The following is a 19,977-nucleotide window of genomic DNA, read 5'->3' as shown; positions in this document are numbered from 1 at the left end:
GGAAATGGACTCGAGAATAAAATACAGTGTGGTCAAATATTGGAATTTCGATTCCAATATTCGACTCCACACTGTATTTTATTCTAGAATTGGAATCAATGAGTCAGAGTCACATTTCTGGAATCGACCAGTTCGGTGCTAGCCGCCACGCGCCTCGGATAACGCTTAGACCAGTGGTTTTCAAAGTGGGGGCCACCAGGGGGCGCCCGGGGGGCCTCAACAATTTGGTGTTCCCAGCCCTCACACTAGTATGTTTTCTCTTTCTCACTCTCAGACAACCACACACACACACACACACACACACACACAATCAATTCCTAATGTAATGTAATGTAAAGATGTAAGATGTAATTATTAATTTAAAAAAAAGGGGGATATATTCAGAAGTCTGTATTTTTAATGTGTTTTAAAGACATCTTGCAAAAGGGGGGCCTCGGTCAAATGTTAATGCCATCTGGGGGGCCTTGCCCTGGAAAAGTTTGGGGAACCCCTGGCTTAGACAACCAGCTGCTGCTTCGGGTTGCCAGGTCTGCGTTTTACAAAATCCGCATTCAATATTCACAAACGAATCTAAAAAACGTGTCCCTTTAGAAATTTTCTAATGCTTTCAAATTCCATCATAACTATAACTGCGAATGTGCAATCATTTAAAAGAAACGTCATTCAATGAATTGTAGCCAGGCATCATAAAAATACATATGGTTAACCTAAATGATCCTTTCACCAATACTCTTTAAAATCTCGAATTTATACAAATATTGCCAGAAATGAAAAAAATACTTGTATAGATATAATAATCAATTCACTGACACACATAGATTCATTCAGTGACGTATCTGACACTGTTGAGAATAGGATTAAACAGGCGAACCAAAACATGTTAATGCATTCTCTACAGATAGTTTTCATTTTCCTGGACCCCTTTTAGGTCATCTACCTATCTGGTTCCTTGGTATTAACCCCATATTCCTCTTGTTATGTATGCAAAATGACCAGAAACTACATTACAGAGATAAAGTTCAATACAGAAATTATTAGCTGCTGGTGAAACTGGATCTGGCAACTCTGGTCCCTAGGGTAAGGCGTTTAAACGTCAAAGAAGAAATTATTACGCATTAATACTAACAAACTAATAAGCAAGCAAACAAATAAAAAAAGAAATAAATCACTTTAAATACATAAAAAAAAGTTATTTTGTATTAATATATTATTCTTCTTCCTCTTCTTTTTGCAGATCTGGGCTTTCATTTTGAGAGATTAAGTAACACAAATCCAGTCACACATTATACATTTCATTCAGCCCAAGCACAAATAAGCACCTCATCAAAAACGAATTTCAAACATTTAAAAAATATTTTATTATTGATTTACAAGATGCAAATATTTCAGCCAGGAATGTAAATATGTGCATATTTCTTCTTCACTGAACCTGAGTGCAGGCGTGCAGGACAGAAATAAATGAGAGGTGATCAGCGTAGAAGTATATTATAAATATGATAGTTTTTAAATAAATCAAATGAATAACTGTCCTTTAACGCACCTTAGAATCCAAGAGGAAATCTCGTCTTCAGGCCATCAACAGTGACACTTTAGGGTTCAGGGAAAGTAGAACAAAAGAGTGGACATGAGCAGTAATACTTCCTTTTGATTATAAATGTATCGGCATCTAAACAGTTGTTCCCTCAGCTGCCTCACTATTTTCTCTCTCTTTCACGTGAATAAAACAAAAATAATTAAATGGCTCTCTAACTGACCAGCATGCTAATAAATGAACTTGCTAGCTAGCTAAGAGAATAAAGAAATGGCACTACTTCATCTGTCATGTGTAAATGGGGTAGATGGCTATGTCAATACCTAATGTTTACATTTTATTGCTTTTGTTTTAAAAAGAGATTACTTCAGAATCACACTGCATTCTGGGTGAGTTAAAGTTCATTTAAGATGGAAGGAAAATGGTGATGGCAAGTAAAAACAACTTACGTGTTAAGTGGAGGCAGAGTTACAGGGCCGGTTATGTGGTGAATGGATGGGTGATAAGCTCCTCCCCTTTCTGGTGACATCATAGACGGCCAAGATGAGTAGCCAATAGGAGGGAGCGGCGGAGGCCCGTAGTGATGATGATGATGGACAGCGCCTCCTCTGGCTTTCATGTAGTTCTCCTAAACGTCATAGTCAAGCTTTTAACATCTGAGGCAGCTTTTGAGTATGAAATAAATGAATAAGAGGTGAAAGGTCACCTGGCCTGCAGGAGGACTTTTGCTCATGCCGGCGGCTGTCGGAGGAAGCGCCTTCAGCATCATGTTGTGCATGATGATCTGATGCATCTGGGCGTTCTGCATGAGCATTAGCTCCACCATGTCTGAGGATCAACATCGCATCAGGAGGCTTAGTTACAGACCATGAAATTACAAGATCACTTCTTAGCCAAGTTTAATGTAATTAAAGAAGATCTCTATTATATATTGTATGCATCATGACGTGTAGGTTTGCTAACAAGCTGCTAAAACAATTAAAACAACTGATCTTTGTGTAACTGTTAGTGCATGTTATATGATGAATGCTAGGAATAAAACATTTGCAGGCGTGCTGTTTTGGGAAAACAATCAGTGATGGGGTGGTGTGATGAAGCGCAGGTAATGATAGCACCTCAAACTGAATTATTTTACTATAAAAGCATGTCCAGAAATATTTTATTCCAACCAACAGTTAAAAGTTTTATTAATGTATACTTTTTATCTGTTTATAATTGCATTAAAGGTTGCGAAAGAAAAAAACTTTCAACTGACGTACCCTCTTTAATGCTGCCGGATCTGTAGGGAGCAGGTTGGACTGGTGGAATCTGTGCTATAAGTGGCTGCTGCTGTGGTAGCTGCTGAATGATGGTGGCTGGCGGATGTGGAACCTGCAGAGAAAGAAAAAAACATATACAGTATATTTGTGTTGAGAAATAAATAAATCAGAATTCTCAACCTAGATCAATTCGGTCCGGTGTTAGCCTACACATTTGTACTTTAAGGTATTAATTGAGTCATTCTCTCACAGTGTGTTGGATGATTCGAGGAGGCTGCGGGGCTTGAGGAGGAGCTGGAGGAGGAGCTGGAGGAGGAGATTGATAGATATAAACCGGGGGTGCAGGCGAGGCAGGAGATTCATAATGATGCTGTCTGCAAGTTCCAGCCCACGTCTGTGGCCTTGCTAAGTCGTTGAGCATGTGCTGTTCCTGTCACAAACAACAAAACAAATAGTAAATATTTATTTAATTTGTGAGGAATAAAACACTCAGGCAGCGTGCTGTTATATAGATAACGTAACAGAACGAGTACATTAATATAAACCTGTGATTTGGTAGCTGCACTACTGTCAGAGCTGCTGTTATAGAAAATGAATCAATGCCTTCTGACCAATCAGAATTGAGAATTCAACAGCACTGTGGAGTAAAGGTTAATATTAACATGTTATAGTAAGTTTAATATCTTATCAGTCCCTACAGGGTTTCACAGAGTTTATTTGTGATTGTTGCAGCCAAAAATGCTTGATTTTGCTCCAGGGTTTTTTTTCCTTAGTTTTTTGTGCTTTTTTTGCGGAAAACTACTTGAATTGGCAAAATCGCAATTGCAAGAAATAGTTTTGCATGGTCTTTTGCAGTGATGTTTGTTGGTAAATGAGACCTTTTAGCTGAACTGATGTTCGACACACGTGAATCGAAAAGGGCTTTGGCTGAATGTGCATTGTAATGATGTCACATGACACTTCTTGGCCCAAATCTGCAGAAAATCTGCGGCAATTTTGAAAAATGGCCCGTTCCTCCGAGTACTGCAGAGTTTCCTTGATTTTGCGTTCATTACTGCGATCGCAAAATCCTGGAGGGACTGTCTTATAAAACATCATGTGATGTCAATACCCTTAGTCTCCGGAGTAAGTCTTTCTTGCGTCTCAGAGCACTGTGTAATGCTTCATTTTGTCCATCATAACTTCCTGTGTAAAAAAAACATTTGCTGTGAAAATTGTATTAACCTGTCCATAAATAGCAAATTCCTTCCTTGAAATGATTCACTTTGAATTGCTTTAGGAATGTTATACTCACATCTGAGCCACTATCTCAAAATGTACATTTACATAATAATGATGTCAAATAGGTATTTAAAATAAATTGCAATTTCAAATTGCAATATTTCTATTCTGTTTTTACAAAAATTTTAGAGGTAACATTACTTGCGGAAAGTGCAGACTCTGCCCTTTCATCATGACCCGCTCTCTCATTCTCCAGTCTCTAATGTAGAGCAAACCATATAAAATAATTAGCATGTTTTAAACACATTTTGTTTCATTTATTTCTTTCAATTTTGAGAGCAAATCCTCATTTTTCTGGGTTATGGGAAAAAAAGACATATATCAAAATATAGAAACGAACAATTACGACAGTAAGAAATGACAGAAAAATAGAACATTATATAAAACATTCACAACTATACATGACTAGGTTCGTAATGGCTTATGATCAGGTTTATTCAACCCCCATTGCAAATCAGGTTTATTTACAGACTTTCAGCTGTTTGAAATGAACAAATCAAACAAAAACATGTAAACCCAAGAATATTACTGAACTGTAGGCCATTGTTCATGAGGAATGGGATAAGATTCCTCAGTAAAGCTACCAGAAGCTATGCATCTCGTTTGCAGCAGGTCATAACAGCAAAAGGGTGCTCTATTAAGTACTAAATATGCTTGCCATGAAGGGGTCGAATAATTTTGAGAAGTCAGTTATAAGTTGAATTATCAGTTGAATTTGAACATGAAGCATTCATCGTGCTGAACTATTTCCATTGCTTTTGTTTGATTTGTTCATTGCAAACAGCTGAAAGTCTGTAAATTTTGACAATAAACCTGATTTGCAATGGAGGTTGAATCATTTTGATTGCAACTGTATATAAAACACAATAATGATAAGCATAGTATAAATCTGCGTTGTTAATCAGTGAATAATAAGTGAATAATAAACAGCATTAGGAGATAGAAGGCTGAATTATTAATACATGACACATTCATATTCATTAACCAAGCAGAACTGGTCATCTACATACTTTTTTTTCTACAGGATGTTAAAAAAGTTATATCAGTAGATGAATCTCTCACCTTTTCTAGCAGTTTTAATTTAAAACGAGTCATTTGGTCAACAATCGGATCAGCCATTGCAGTGAATTAGCTCTTACACAAGCTTTAAAAGTTTCTATGCACTGTTTTGTCTAACTTCCCTTCTTCTAATTAAATCTAACATTGGAGAAAAAAGTTTGAGTCATGTTTCTCCACCAGTGCCTGTTTGCTGTGGACTTTTCTCTCGGTTGCCAGAAACATACCCGTGTTCCTCTGCCCAACCCTGCTGTTACCATGTTACGTATCCGGCTTTATTTGCTTCACTGGGAGATTTTAAAAAGAAACTGCTTCTTGTTATTGTTTGTTAGAGCTGTTTTGTGTGTATAGAATCAAGTTTCAAGGATTTTAAATGCAAAATATTATATGGTTGATAAATGCCCAAACCAAATTTGGATTGTGTATCAGCTAACATTTATTCATTTGCATTCAAAACATTTGTTAACTCATTTCCATCTCTGTTAAGTTAACAAAATGCTTTTGAAATGCCCTTATCAGCCATTATCCTATGTAGAAAATTATGCTCGATTCGGATTGGTCAGAAGGTGTTGATAAATTTTCTATAACAGCAGCTCTGACAATAGTGCAGCAGCAAACCACAGGTTTATATTAATGCACTACATTATTGCTTCTATAGTAACAACAGTACCCCCAAGCTGACACTGGGCCCTAGAGCAAGGCCATTAACCCTTAACCAATTAGTGTTCGGGACTCAGACACCGTCTCAGTGTTTAAGTCTAGGCTTAAAACATATTTGTTTACTCACACCTACCCTGACTAGTCTCTCTATTATGCTAATTCCCAGTCCAAATAATCTTTTCTCTCCTCTCTCCTTCTGCCGAGCCACAGACGATTTTATGGAGATACTAGAGATCCTGATCCTTTCTGATCTCCGGACCTGCCTAATCCGTTTCGGATGTCCTGCCTCTGGATGGAGCTCTAATCTACTCCAATTCCAGACTGCTGGACTACGGCTGCTTCTATGGTCATACAGAATTCATATAAGTCAATAATGAACTTTTTCACATTATCTGTTTTTACCCAGATGAGGATGGGTTCCCTTCTGAGTCTGGTTCCTCTCAAGGTTTCTTCCTCTTAAAACATCTTAGGGAGTTTTTCCTTGCCACCGTCACCACTCAGTGGCTTGCTCAGTTGGGATAAAGTCGCACCTTTAATATCTGTATACCGTGTTGATATTTCTGTAAAGCTGCTTTCAGACAACGTCTATTGTAAAAAGCGCTATACAAATAAAATTGAATTGAATTGAATTAACTACTCAGTTGTATAAATGAGATAAATGTAGATCGCTCTGGATAAGGGCATCTGCCAAATACAATGAATGTAAAATGTAAATGTAAACTCACACAGGGACACTCCATATAAGTGAGTTTAAAAATTGTGTATTCATTGATATGGTGAAGTTTTCTTTAAGGAGAAGTTTATTTAGCCTTTTTGGAAGGAGTCTCCTGTGTCAGCACTTTGTAATCATCAGAGGTGCTTGATTTTGCTGCAACTTTCTGTGATTGCAAAATCGTGAAATCCTGGAGGGACTGAATAAAACACTTCGGGGACATGCTGTTATTAGAAAGCAATCAACTTTGAGGTTTTAACAGTAATGCCGCTTGATCACACTATCCTATGTTTTCCTATAACAGTATTCTCCCAAAAGTGTTATTCTTTACATAATATTGTAACTGTGACTAAAAGCTTGCATTACATATACTATTTTTGATTAAGTATTTCAATATGACAAAAATGCAGTTTATTCCGTTTTTCCCAGATATGTAAATAAATAATTCACTGGCGCAAAAGTAACTGATATTTTACGAACTATGTTAGACATGTTTTTAGGCAATTAGATGAAAAATTAAAAATTTTTAAAACACAGAAACAAGAAGAATTCTGATTAATATTTAAGCTTAAAAAGAGACAGTTAAAGCTCGCGCGCTAATGCCCGCGCTTGTAGAGGTTGTGGGCGTGTCTTTTGCTTCGAACCAGTAGAAAACGAGATTACTATTTAAAATAACTGTGAGCGATTATACCTTTTTAATCGTATAACAACTAATAAATCGATAAACATTTGTCTAAAATAACACATATTAATTATATGTACATGTCTTTATTTCGCGCTTCTTTGTTACTAACTTTCTGGATAAACCGAGAACGGATTTGAATAGCACAGGTGCGCGTGCCTTATGTAACGATCTGATTGGCTGTAATTTTCCCAGCCGTGTGTTCTTATTGGTCGCTTGACATACACAACCTCATAAGGGCGGGGCTTAAAGGGCTTCGCGGCCATGTTGAAATTTGTACTGACAGTTATTCCGTTGTGATTTTTCCTCAACTTGGAAGCAACCCTACATTGTCTGTTTTTTCATCAGCACACACTCCAGTGCAACGTTTTTCGGTCTCTATGAAAGCCTTGATTTCTAGAAGATGGACCAAGATGAACGGCGAAGAAAATTAGAGGCCGGAAAAGCGAGGGTTTGTACCCAAAAATTCTGGCTAGCTAGCTTAGCTGTAGGTGCTAGCTGATTATTTTTGCGCAGTGATTAACTTGAAATTCAAACTTTAGCTAGCAAATGAAGTAAACTGATATTTTAGCTGTACAGACTGATCAAAGCGACTTAAGTATGTTATGATAATTTAGTGAAATGTGTTAACTTGGCTAATGAAGAGGACTGAAAACTTCGTTACTAAATGTAAATGTTGGTTCTTAACGTGTTTACAAAGAAGTAACTGAGTCAAATGGCTTAAAGGTACAATAGTCGATTTCTTTTACCCCTTGCTTGTACAAATAACCTGACGGATACGTAGAAGATGATAAAAAAAGCAACAAAGACTTAAACCGTGACCTTAGCAAAAGTTTATGAAGTCGCTGATAAAACCTGTTTGTAAAACAGGAGTCCGGTCCGGAAAGCTGTTTGGTTGCACCTTCTCTCAGTCATACGCTACACGGATCATCTAAGATCCTGGGGGTCCAGCTTTGTGAACCTGGTCAGAATCAGGGAGTGAGCTAAAAGGAAAAATAATGTTTAACCCACCTAACGCACCTTAGGCACCTTTAATGTTCACCGCAATAAGGACTAAAACACATTCAACCAGCGCTGGCTGTTATAAACCCGCTTGCAGTGCAAATACCTCTTCTGTCTTTAACATAAATAAATAAATAAATATATGGCATCCATGTCAGATAATTTGCTCATCAAATAGTAACATCTCCACCAAGGGTTGTAAGAAAATAGGAAGATGTACTGTAGATAGATGGATAGGTACTTTATTTATTCCCAACGGAGATTCAAGAAAAAACACAGAATGATAGCGACACACAAGAATGGAGCTGATTTCTTTCTATCCCAGACTGTAGATTTATGCAGCCAATCAGTGACAGTCGTACCAGGTGATTACATGGAGTGACACAACCCGTAGAATTGATCTACAGTATGCTTGGTCTGATTTTGTAATTCGATTGAAGATTGTTATGGTTAGATGTAGAATCATAGGCTTTTGGTTGATGTGTAGATGCTACATGATTAATACTGTAATATTGCGTGGCTCCACGTGTGTCTGGACGTAAACCCGTTCAGGGATGTGCTTTGTAAGCTGGAGTAAGCTGTTTAAGAAAGCTGTGGAGAGATCGGCTGTGGAGTTGTCTGTTGCAGATAATTGTACGCTTCTTTTCGTGTTCGATAAGGGATCGCGCACAAACAGGACAGACGTTGAAGGCTTCCACATTTCTTCCACATAGCTGCTGGGTTTTTGACCCAATGCTACTGGAAATGGCTCTAAACTCTTTATTTTATTTTTTATTTTTTTATAGATTTTTCAGATAAGCGGTCAGATTGAACGCAAATGAATTTCAAAAGGCAATCCTGGGCACGGGGCGTGTAATGTGTATAGTTTTCTGATAGCCAGGTATATCCATCTAGGTGAACTTCGCAAACCTCGGCCTTGTGAACCAATTAAAACCAAGACAGTGGACTAATTGGTTATTAAAAATGACAGAGCTGCTTATTATTAACATCACACCTAGATGTTTTCTTACTGTTGCTTGTTGCACATCTGATAAACAAAATTAGCCATTTTGACATACACAAGGGATTTTTGTGTTTCTACCTGCCCTTTGGCCTGTGGCGCAGCTCGCACACTTTAGACAGCAGCGGGCGAAAGTTAGCAGTGCAAACGCAGAAAAGAAGACCGCAAGAAGGAAGAGCCAGACTGTCCAGACCAATGACTGTTCAGAGGAGAGAGAGGAGTCCCAAACCAAACATGCTCCTGGACAGGTCGGCAAGGAGGAGCTTGAGGTTTGATTTTACTTCTTTATGACTAATTTTCATGTGAGGACACCAAGTTACAGCAAGCGTGCTTGTGTGATTGATACTGTAGGAGTCAGAGCAGCCTCATGACACAGGCGTTCCAGAGCAAAGCTCGCTTCCTGTGGATGGAACGGCGGCAGATCAGAGTGACGAGCAAGAAGAGCTTTTAGGAGCGATTGTAGTCTCACACACGAGCAAAGAACAACTGAAGGTGAATATATTTGGTAACTTTCTGTTAGTATCGTAACACTTTATGGAGTTTAATGCTAATGCAACATTTGCTTGTTTATTTTAGTGCATATACTGGGAAGGTGACGTTTAGTGATGTTTAGCTCTTAATGCTGTGCCTCATTAATGCATTTTAGCAGTTACAGGCAGCAGTGGAGAAGCGAAACGAGATCATTTCACAGCTCAGCATCAACCTGCAGGCGGCGCTAATGAGCCGAGAGCAGGTGCAGCTGGAAGCAGAGCAGCTGACGGGTCAGATACAGGAGCTGCAGCAACAACTACAGCAGGTGAGAAATTGCAGCCGTACAGCACCTCGTTTGACGTAAACCTTATTGTACTATACTACACTAAACATCCAAAATTATATGGACACCTGAGCATCATTCTACATCCCATTCCAGATTTAGTCACTCTTTGCTGTTGTAATAAGCTCCACTTTTCTGTGAAGTCTTTCCACTAGATTGTGGGCATTTGTGTTCATTCAGCCACAAGAGCATTTCTGATGTTTGGTCAGGAGGTCTGGGGTTCAGTCGGCGTTCCAGATGTTCAGTGGGGTTGAGCCCACAGCTCTTGAGGAATTTCATGGTACATTTCAACTTGGATGAATGTTTTGTTGTTGTGGTGTGTCCCCCCCCCCCCCCCCCGTCCCCCCCCAGGCTATAGAGTACCTACGCAGTAAAAGTGTGGGATGGCTGGATCTATCGCAAACCCACCGGCAGCTTCTTATCGAGCCCTCTCTGCAGGTGATAATCCTCATTTCTCATACAACAAAAAGTTGTAAACTTTGTATCATTAAACTTTGTGTTAAAGCTGCACCTTTGTGATATTTGGAAGTGTTTACTCTGTCTAGACTGGTAACTATCGACAGATCCTCTTGGCTCAGAAGGAAACGGAGATCACGGCTTTCCAACAGAAGCTCACAGTCATGGAGGATTCCCTCTCTCAGTTCCAAAGTGCTTTCACGGCAAATAACATGGAGCAGGTCAAATCAAGCTTGTGCCACAACGTCGAAATCCTGTCCGGGGTTAATACGAGCCCAGAGAAAAAACTTGATTCGAGAAGCGATCTGATTCTGAGATTAAAATGCGAGCTGGACCAAGAGCGACAGAACAGCAAGCGAGTGCAGGAACGTGCCGAGAGCCTGCAAGAAATGGTTTTGAAATACGAGAGCGAGAAGTTTGAGACGGAGGCTCGGTTACAGTCGGTTCAGGATGATCTCGAGAGCGCGTTGAAACAGGCACGTGAGGCGCAGCAATACAAAGCGGAAAAAGAGCGACTCAACCAGGATGTGGCGCGTCTAGACGGGCTGGTGCAAGAACTTCAGAACAGGCTTCAAGAAGAAGAAGAAACGTCCAAGCACCTCCGCTACAAATACGAAGCTGAAATTGCAAACTGTGAGCTGCGTCTCCAGACCCTGGAGGAAGAGAGGGTGTTAAATGTAGCGCAGTTAGGTGAAGCGCACGAGGCTGCACTCAAGTGTCTTCGGGAGGAGCATTCTGAGGAGGTTAGACGAATTCAGGAACTGCTAGACCAAGCCCAAAAACATGACCTTTATGGTGCATCTTCTGAGCTTGATACAAATGTCACCTGGATTCAAACCTCTGAAGAACAGCACAATCAGGAGACTGCCACTGAAGGTTCTCCTGAAGCTGTTCCAGGTATGAATGCCTCGGTTACCGATGACTTGATGGAAAGGTACTTGGCATCTGCTGTGCAGTGTCAAAGCTCATGGATGGAACAAAGTCTGGAGGAACGCAACATCATGGAGAACTCTACTGTCTCCAAGTTGGAGTTTGAAGACGAATCAAGATTTTTGATTCACCTTGAATCTGGTGCTCATAACACAAACCCAGACGATCAACCATCAGGACTAGATGGCGTGTCCTTCACCCAAGCTCCGTGGCAGAGCTTCAATTCGACCTCAAATGATCTGAATGAAAGCTTGGATCTGGGCAAGGAGCTTCTGATCCAGCAGTGCAGAGACCTCACAGAGCAGCTGGAAGCGAGAGAGAAACAGATGGATGTTCTTCAGGAAGAAGTTCGGCGCTCTGCTGAAGAGTTGGAAGAGGCACGGGAGCGTTGGAGTAAAGCATCGGAGGAGCTTGAGGAAGTGAAGTGGGAGCTGGAGACGGAACGAGACAAGAGGCTTCATTGCGAGGAGATCCTCAACGAGAAAATCCATGAGCAGGACAACCTAAAGAACAAACTCAACTACTTGGAGAACGAGAAGGAGAAAGGGCAGCTAACGTCCAACATGGAGCTTGACTATAAGGACTATTCCACAGAGGAGCTTCTGAAGGAACTGAAGGAGGACAAGGTCAAGCTCGTTCTCCAGCTCAAACACCAAGAGGAGCTGGTCCGACACATTCAAGAGCAGAAGATGGCCGGAGATCCGGTGAGCTGTGAAGTCCAGGCCCTGTTTGGGCGCCAGCTGTCCTCGCTGCAGGCTCAGAGGGACCAGCTCATGGCCCAGCTGGAGAGCCAGAGGGAAAAGAACCAAACCATGTCTGTGCTGCTAGGACAGAAGACCCTCGAGGTGGACTCTGCCTACCGGGAGATTGAGCAGCTCAGAGTAGAGGTGGAGGAGAAAGTAGAAAACCTGCAAAGGTTGGAGAAGGTCCAAGTGGACCTGGAGTCCAAGCTGACTTGTCTTAAAGAGAACCTGAGTAACATGGAGGAGGCGTTACGTCAGGGTTCGGCAGAGAAAGCTGCTTTGGAGAAGCGACTGCAGGCGCTAGACGAACAGAACAAGAGCATGGAGAAGGTTCTGGAAACGGAACTGGAGAGCTTTGAGGTGTGGATCTCTTTTATTTCTGTTTTATTTTCGTGCCTTATTTTGGATATATATGGACTGGCTCTGTTAAAAATAAAATACACAATTTTCTTTCTTTTTTTTCAATCTCTGACTTTGTTTCTTTTTGTCTTTTATCCTCTTGTCCCCTTCTATTTGTTTTTTTTCTCCATCTGTTTTCCCTTGTTCTTTTTCGATATCTCTCCTTGTCTCTCTTCTCATTCTTTATCTTATTGCGCTCTTTTTTTTTCCTGTGTATTTTGTTTTATTTTCCTTTTGTTTTTTCTGTTTTTGTCGATCTTCTTTTTGCTCTTTTCTTTTTCTTTGATTATTCTTTCTTTTTTGTTTCTCCCTCTTTTTTGTTTTTTTTCTCTCTCCTTTTTTCCTTTTCTTTCTCGTTCACTCTCTATTTGTCTTTTACCCTTGGATTCTTTCTTTCTTATTTCTCTCTCCCTTTGTCTTTTTTTTTTTCTTTTTTTCCTGTCTCTCCCTCAATTATTATTATTATTTTTTTTCTTCTTTCCCCTCTGTCTTTCTCTCTTTATTTAGATATCTCTGCCATTCTTTCTGTGATATTGCAGGTATCAGGATACGAGTTTTTTTTTTTTTTTCAAAAACATCAAATACAAGATGACTGGATGCAGCCGATTGCCATTTTCTTTTATTAGAATGTATCGTGTGTTTTTTAAAATTTTTTTTTTCTCGTTTTCAGTTTCAAGCCATTTATTTTTGTAGATGTTAAATAAAAGTATCAAAGCAAGCATTTCAATTTTAAATGCATCACCTCCAGCTCCGGCTTCAAGCGAAAGATGTGGACCTCAAGCAGATGAAAGAAGCCAGGGAGAAAGCGGAGGAGGAGCTCATGGAGAAGGAGGAAGCTTTGCAGAAGGAGCTGAGAGAACATGAAGAGGAGAAGAAAAGACTTGAGGAGAAACATCAGCAGGAGGTAAATTAAAACTACTGCAACATCTGCGGTCTCCGTGTGATCGGAAACATATTTAATCACGTAACTTATCATTTTTCCTTTCTTTCAGGTGCTGGACTGGAGTTTGCGCTTGGAGAAGGAGCTCTCTGTGCTGCGCTCCAACCTGGAAGAGGAGCAGAAGAAACAGATCACCCTAATTAAGCAGGTATAGATCGTTTATTTTATTTAATTTCTTATTTATCTCTCTGACTCTAATCCTTGAGTCTCTTTTCTGTGTAGGTGCACGAGCGAGAGCATCAGAGAGAGCTGGCCGAGCAGGTGGCTCAGCGGAGAGAGGAACTCGACCGGCTGAAGGCTGAGCTCTCTGAGGAGCTGAGAGACAGCATGGAGGCTGCGCATGAGGCAGAGATTTCACAAGCCCAGGTCAGTACAAAACATGGAACGTTATTACAGTCATTATCAGACTATTCAAGTGGTTACTTAAACACCTAAACAGTTGTTTACGGTGGAGATGAACTGATTTGTGTTCGTACTCAGACGCAGCATTCTCTGGAGTTGGAGGCTCTTCGTCTGAGCCTGACCAACCTACACACGGCGCAGCTGGAGCTCACCCAATCCAACCTGCAGAAGGATAAGGAGGCTGCGCTGAGCGAGCTGCAGGCCAGCCTGAGGGAGAAGTGGGCTCAGGAGTGCGCTATGCTCCAGACACGACAGCAGTTTGAGCTCGAGAGGCTCCGGGAGCAGAGCCGGGAGCAGGAGAAACAAGCTGAGCTCCAGCTCCAACTGGCCATCGGTGAGGCCAGGAAATACACAGCACAGTTACTGTTTATAGCAGGAAATTAGATTTGTCCAGAGAAATACGGTATATCTGTATTGAGTTTAACCGTACACTTTTGGTTAATTATATGGGTTAATATTGTTATTGGGTTAATCTTAGCTAGAGCTAGGCATTTAGGACTGATATCGATATTGTGATGAATTTTGACACTACACTTTCTCAACATTCCCCCCAAAAAAAGTTTGCATAATCTGATTTCATGCAGCTGATTTGATTAGAATTGTAGTGAATAAAATATAAATAAGAAGTGTATATATATATTTAAAGTAAATGGATTTTTTTTTCTTTTAGACTGTTTGAATAAAATAATTGTCCATATTTTTCAGTGTTAAAGATGGACTTTAAAATGTCTACAGAATTAAATAAAATGTAAAATGCAACACTGCTGTTTTGCCAGAAGAGTAACACATCTTGTGGTGCATTTTGTGCATCAAAAAAAGCTCATATACTTACCGATAATTGATATTTGTCCTATTGTCCAACCGTAGTGTGACGTAGGAGTGTACATCCTCGCAGAGAGGGCCTCTGCCTCTTAAAAACCTCCAAAAAGCTTCACATTTAATAAAATTATGACTTTTATTAGATTGATGCACTTTTTCTGTTATCTAATGTATTTCTGTCATGTCTGTGGTGTCATTTATTTATTTTTTTTGTCCCCAACAGATGACCTGAATTGCGGGTGGGAAAAGCGCATTTCAGAAGAACGGGCCTCACTGGAGCAACAGCAGGCCGGTAGACTAGAGGTAAAGTCATGTTTCCAGGTGGGGTTTTTTTTTTGTATGTATGTATGCGCACACACACACACAATTTTTTTTATATATATATATATATATATATATATATATATATATATATATATATATATAATATATATATATATATATAAAATATATATATATATATATATATATATATATATATATATATATAGAGAGAGAGAGAGAGATGGATAGAAAGAAATAAATAAATAAAGTGTGTATATATTAGTTGTGTATGTGTCCTACACTAAAAATCTAACTTTGTGTTTTGTTTTTAATTCATCAGGACGCAAAGGCTCAGTTGTTACAAGACTCCAAAAAAAAGCAGTCAGAGCTTCAGGCAGCCCTGGACAAAGCCGAGGAAAGTTTGGCCGAGACGCAGCACAAGCTTGAGGAGCTTCAGCAATCTAAAGAGGATGAAATCAAGCATCTGGAGTCGGAGTTGAGTCAGGCGTGGTCCGACCGAGACTCTGCTGCTCGTGAGTGTTCTTTAGCGTCAGGCAAATGACATTGTTACTGTTTAATATCATATGGTATTATCTATGTATAGGACTGCACTGTGTTATGAGTATGATATTGATGTGCATGTTCCTCCTCGTGTGTTTTAGGTGCTGTTGAAGAACTGGTTGCTAGTCACAAGGTGGTGCTAAAGGAGCAGCAGGCTCACACGCAAGAGCTGGAAGAAAAAGAGAAACTGCTTAAGCAAGAGGTATAACAACATCAGAATACGTGTGTGTTTATTTAAAGGTAACAAAAATGTGTGAGCCATGTTTTACTCTCATTGTGTGAGGGCATTGAAAATTAGTTTGTGGCCATAAGTTAGAGATGAAACAATTTGGGGTTTAATAAATAATTTTTTTTACTTATTAGCCCCAAACCCCCCCCCCCTCCCCCCTCCTGTCTACATTTACGTTTACTGTTGTGGAACCTCCTGTGCTGAAGACTCTTCTGTGTATGGGGAAAGTGAGTTCTCACTTCATACTGACTGTGGCATGGTTCTGTTTTGTTTCAGGTGGCTCGTCTGCTCATAGAACAAGAGGCACAGAAAGCCAGCTCCGAACAGGAGATCTCTAACCTCTGGTCTCAGCTGGAGACCATGAGGACCAGCAGGCAGGAACTGGGAGGTACCAGATCATTCTCAATGTTATTGAGTGAGGTTTGGCTAAAAGAAAATGCATAAGTAGAAATCCTCCCTTTTCCGTCTTTCAGAGTTGAAGGAGCAGTTGCTGGCGCGCACGTCACGTGTCGATGACCTCGAGCGGCTGAAGCAGGACTTCTCTCAGCAGCGGCGGGAGCTCCAGGAGCAGAACGAGGCAGAGCTGGAGAACCTACGCGTGTACTTTGAACAGCGGCTCCGGGCCAGCGAGGAGAACCACCGGGAGGAAATCGCCCTGCTGCAGCGCCGCCTTGTTGAGAGAGCCCTGGAGGACTCTGTCATCAAGACCGGAGAGGCAAGGTAGGCCAAGTCCATTTGAGGTATGGATTAGGGCTGCTCGATTATGGCCAAAATGATAACGATTATTTTGATCAATACCGAGATCACGAATATTCATTGATTTTAGGGAAAACATATTTTTATTGCACTTTCACATTTAAATAAACAGACCACTGCTTTCACCTCCATGTTGTGCTACATTCCTGCTAATGTATAAATCTTTGCATCAAATTAGACTGGTCCTTAAAGTGCATCATCTCGTAGAAGCAAAATATAAATAAAATTGTACCCAAATTATAGGATAAGTAAAAATAAAAATGGCATCAACCAAATAAAAATATGCAATCCAATATAACATGCAACCAAATGAAAACCGTTCAGGCATACGCAGAAAAGGCAATAACCGTGTTTACAGGAGGAGAGACGCAGACAAATCACCCAATAGAGTGGTGACGCAGGGATGATGTCATCACACTGGTTCCCTCGATTAAAAAAACAAAACAAAAAACAATAGGATTTTCCCATAGGCTTTTGGATTAATGCAAAAAATTGCTGAAACGCTAACACGTTTCCGGGTTTTGGCATACAAAATGATGTCATCCCTGTGCCGCTCTGTTGAGTGATTGGCTGTAAGTTTAGGAAGTGCTTGACTTGATCTGTAGCGGAGTTTTCTATGAGCAGAGGACGAACTTTAAACGTCAAAATCGCAGTCGATCATGTTCATGTAATCATGGGCAGTCAAAATCCAATCGAGATCGATATTCGATTAATTGTGCAGCCCTAGTATGGATGCAGTAACTTTTTCAGGGCAAAAATAAGTTGAGACAGTAAAATGCTGAAAAGTTTGACTGATGTGTTCATTTCTAACATTTTAGAACTTTAGTATGACTGTTCATGGCTTTGGTGATTTACTGAAGTGGAAAATTTATATCAGGAAACCGATTTCTCAAAGCCCTGATAGCAGGATTAGAGCAAAATGGATAAGAACATCGACAATTAAAATCAGTGCTACCTAGTAGATTTTTTTTTTTCAATTAAATCTGATACTAAAGCATAAATAAAACATAAAAACTTTATAAAGTGATGAAAAACTGAAATCTTTTTTTTTTTCTTCTCTCAATAGCACAATGTCCCTAAGAGTTTTATTCCACTTATACCACAGTAATTCACCAACAATTAAAATTTGTATTAACTAAAGAATTTATATGCAGTCCTTTTGTCTGTTAAAGCGTTGACACTGGAGACTCCTTCCACCCAAGTTATAAATGAACATCTCACAGAAGTCCGCCATATTAACGAATATACATGTTTTTGAATCGGTGTATGTAAATGAGCTGGTACTATAGTAACAATAAAACATTAATATGAACCTGTGGTTTGCAGCTGCACTATTGATAAGTGTGTGGTATAAATGTGCTTATTGTGTTGTCTTCCATGGTTTACTAAATTTTCTTTGCTTGCAGCTTCCTCTCTGATGGGAAGTCTGAGGAGGAGAGGGAGGACATGTTGGCAGAGATTACGGAGCAACTGGAGAAACACAAGGTACAGTTCTTGGATGCAGTGCGGCAGCTATGGGGTGTTAATTATAATATTGTTTTATTATTATAATAAGTTTTGCGTGTAGGTAGGTGGCCAGTATTAAGCCTGATATTGACCAGTGTTCATACCAGGGGAGTTCTACAATGAAATTCTGACTAATTCAGTAGTACAATAGCTACTGTTCCTGGTCTTTAATAATGTACCGGTTAATCTTTGCATGAACACATCACAGCTGGAGCTGGATGCTCTGCGTTTGCAGCTGGAGGAGAAGCACAAGCAGGACCTGGAGCAGCTGCGCTGTAGCATGGCTCTGTCCTATAGAGAGGAGTTACTGCAGTCTCGTTCGGAGCTCACCGACCGCTACTACAGTGACATGGAGCAGCTCAAAACCAAACATGCCTTGGAGATTGAACAACTGCGGGCCAAGCTCTCAGACAGCCACCTCAAAGGTGAGATCATGCATGCCTCATATAATAATCAGCTTCAATCTGGTTTTGAAACTTAAAAAAATAATAATAAATGTATTCACACTTTACTGTTTTTTTTTTTGGTTGTTATTTAACCCTCTTACCCCTAAGTTCCCACAGTATTATGTCCCATAACCCTATATTCCCCAGAGAAACAGCATGCCAACCCTGAGTTCCTGGGCCAAAATCAGCATTTTAATTTTAACATTTTTAGGCCTTGAAACAACTTATAATAATGTATTTGTGTAATATTACTTTGAAAATGAAGCAGTTCAGTGTTTTTACTAAACTTGGAGCACAATTCTTAACTAGAGAAATTATGAAAAAAATGCTGGCTAAAATCCTTATACTCATTTAGAAGTACCATACGAGCATCAGCGTGGTCAACGCCTTTATAAATAATAAATAAATAAATGCATTTTAGTGCCAAAAGTCAAGTTTCTGGTGATAATCAGTCCAGCAGGTAGTGTTTTCACGAATGCACAGAAATGGTCCCGTTATGACTCCAGACCCCTGCAGTGTCAGTCGCACTGGTTGATGCTGAAGATGAAGACGGATCAGGGTCTGAATCAGGAGAGTTTGCGTCTCTATCAGTTTCGGTTTCAACATCGCCTGAACTTTCACTGCTGTCACTATCTAGAATCCTCGCTCTCGCCTGTGTAACTGTGTATGTTTTCTTTTTTTTTTTCACTGTTTTAGATGTACCTGTGTTCACTGTAGGAGTAACTTTAGCTGGAACATGATTAGCTTTTCGCTTTGGTATTTTTAGTTCACTTCTACTATTACACCAATATTCATGCTTGGATCTTCATCGTAATGCCGGCGTAAAAACGTAATCACATTGTGACGTCATCAACCTTGAGGGTCAAAAAATAATAATTAAATAAGTAAGGAATCATAGCAGACTAATGCCGGTACACTGGCCTTACGGGGATAACGTTTACACTGTAAAACCGCTATATCGGCCTTACGGGGGTTTGGCATAGACGACCAAGCCGGTCTATCGTCCTTAAGTGAATAGATCAAAGACGGGCAAGCCGGTTTTTCAGCCATACAGGGTAAGAAGGTTAATAATTAATTTTCTTTGTTGCTTTTCTTTTCCACTTCCAGACATAACAAAACTGCGGCTGCAGTCGGCATCGGACGTGGCGCGTCAGGTGGAGGCCGAGCTTGAGGAGAAGACCCGGCTCCAGACTCAGGAGCACCAAGCCCGGCTCGCTCAGCTTGCCTCAGACACCGAGCGCATACTGAGCCTGGAGAGGGAGCTAGCAGAGCTCGCCCTGCAGCATGGCCGAGAGCTGGAGAGAGCCACTGAGGGACACACAGAGGAGCTCAGAGAGCTGGAGGACAGGGTGAGAGTGTGCTACCAGGCTGTGACAGTCACGTGCTGTGACAAGTCCTTTGTGTTGTACAAACACATTTTATAATGAGAAGAGGTGCTTTTTCTGTGATGGGAAGACTGACTGGGGTGCTGTTCTAAAGGGCTTTCATTTACACACATGCATAGGCTTTTTAAGAAAGCATTTTCCACA

General features: G+C 40.3%; 2 protein-coding genes across 3 annotated transcripts in view; one reads left to right on the top strand and one right to left on the bottom strand.

Annotated features, from left to right (window-relative positions):
- Nucleotides 1–18: 18 nt before the first annotated feature.
- zgc:112416 (uncharacterized protein LOC550509 homolog) lies at nt 19–5,387 on the bottom strand. The gene is made up of 8 exons (XM_053638085.1): nt 5,355–5,387; nt 4,213–4,270; nt 3,902–3,975; nt 3,041–3,220; nt 2,791–2,902; nt 2,238–2,359; nt 1,981–2,159; nt 19–1,587 (listed from the first exon to the last, which is right to left on the bottom strand). Exons 1-8 carry the CDS (start codon nt 5,385–5,387, stop codon nt 1,542–1,544), a joined length of 804 nt encoding a protein of 267 aa, XP_053494060.1. The 3' UTR covers nt 19–1,541.
- A 1,663-nt stretch (nt 5,388–7,050) lies between these two features.
- pcnt (pericentrin) overlaps nt 7,051–19,977 on the top strand; it is a 35,150-nt gene continuing 22,223 nt past the window's right edge. Inside the window, exons 1-18 of one of the 2 annotated variants that reach the window (XM_053638166.1) lie at nt 7,051–7,632; nt 9,288–9,431; nt 9,535–9,675; nt 9,830–9,979; nt 10,349–10,435; nt 10,543–12,486; nt 13,274–13,429; nt 13,518–13,613; nt 13,688–13,831; nt 13,946–14,201; nt 14,910–14,989; nt 15,291–15,483; nt 15,613–15,713; nt 16,017–16,128; nt 16,214–16,460; nt 17,903–17,981; nt 18,211–18,427; nt 19,556–19,797. In XM_053638166.1, the coding sequence (XP_053494141.1) occupies nt 7,585–7,632; nt 9,288–9,431; nt 9,535–9,675; nt 9,830–9,979; nt 10,349–10,435; nt 10,543–12,486; nt 13,274–13,429; nt 13,518–13,613; nt 13,688–13,831; nt 13,946–14,201; nt 14,910–14,989; nt 15,291–15,483; nt 15,613–15,713; nt 16,017–16,128; nt 16,214–16,460; nt 17,903–17,981; nt 18,211–18,427; nt 19,556–19,797 (4,437 nt within the window). In that variant the 5' untranslated portion in view covers nt 7,051–7,584. Of the gene's footprint in view, nt 7,633–9,287; nt 9,453–9,534; nt 9,676–9,829; nt 9,980–10,348; nt 10,436–10,542; nt 12,487–13,273; nt 13,430–13,517; nt 13,614–13,687; nt 13,832–13,945; nt 14,202–14,909; nt 14,990–15,290; nt 15,484–15,612; nt 15,714–16,016; nt 16,129–16,213; nt 16,461–17,902; nt 17,982–18,210; nt 18,428–19,555; nt 19,798–19,977 lie in introns of both variants that reach the window. The other variant, XM_053638165.1, reaches the window with a different exon arrangement.

The sequence above is a fragment of the Ictalurus furcatus genome, chromosome 12 (genome assembly GCF_023375685.1).
Source record: "Ictalurus furcatus strain D&B chromosome 12, Billie_1.0, whole genome shotgun sequence".
NCBI classification, from domain to species: Eukaryota; Metazoa; Chordata; class Actinopteri; order Siluriformes; family Ictaluridae; genus Ictalurus; species Ictalurus furcatus.
This window is presented reverse-complemented; position numbering and strand designations above follow the sequence as displayed.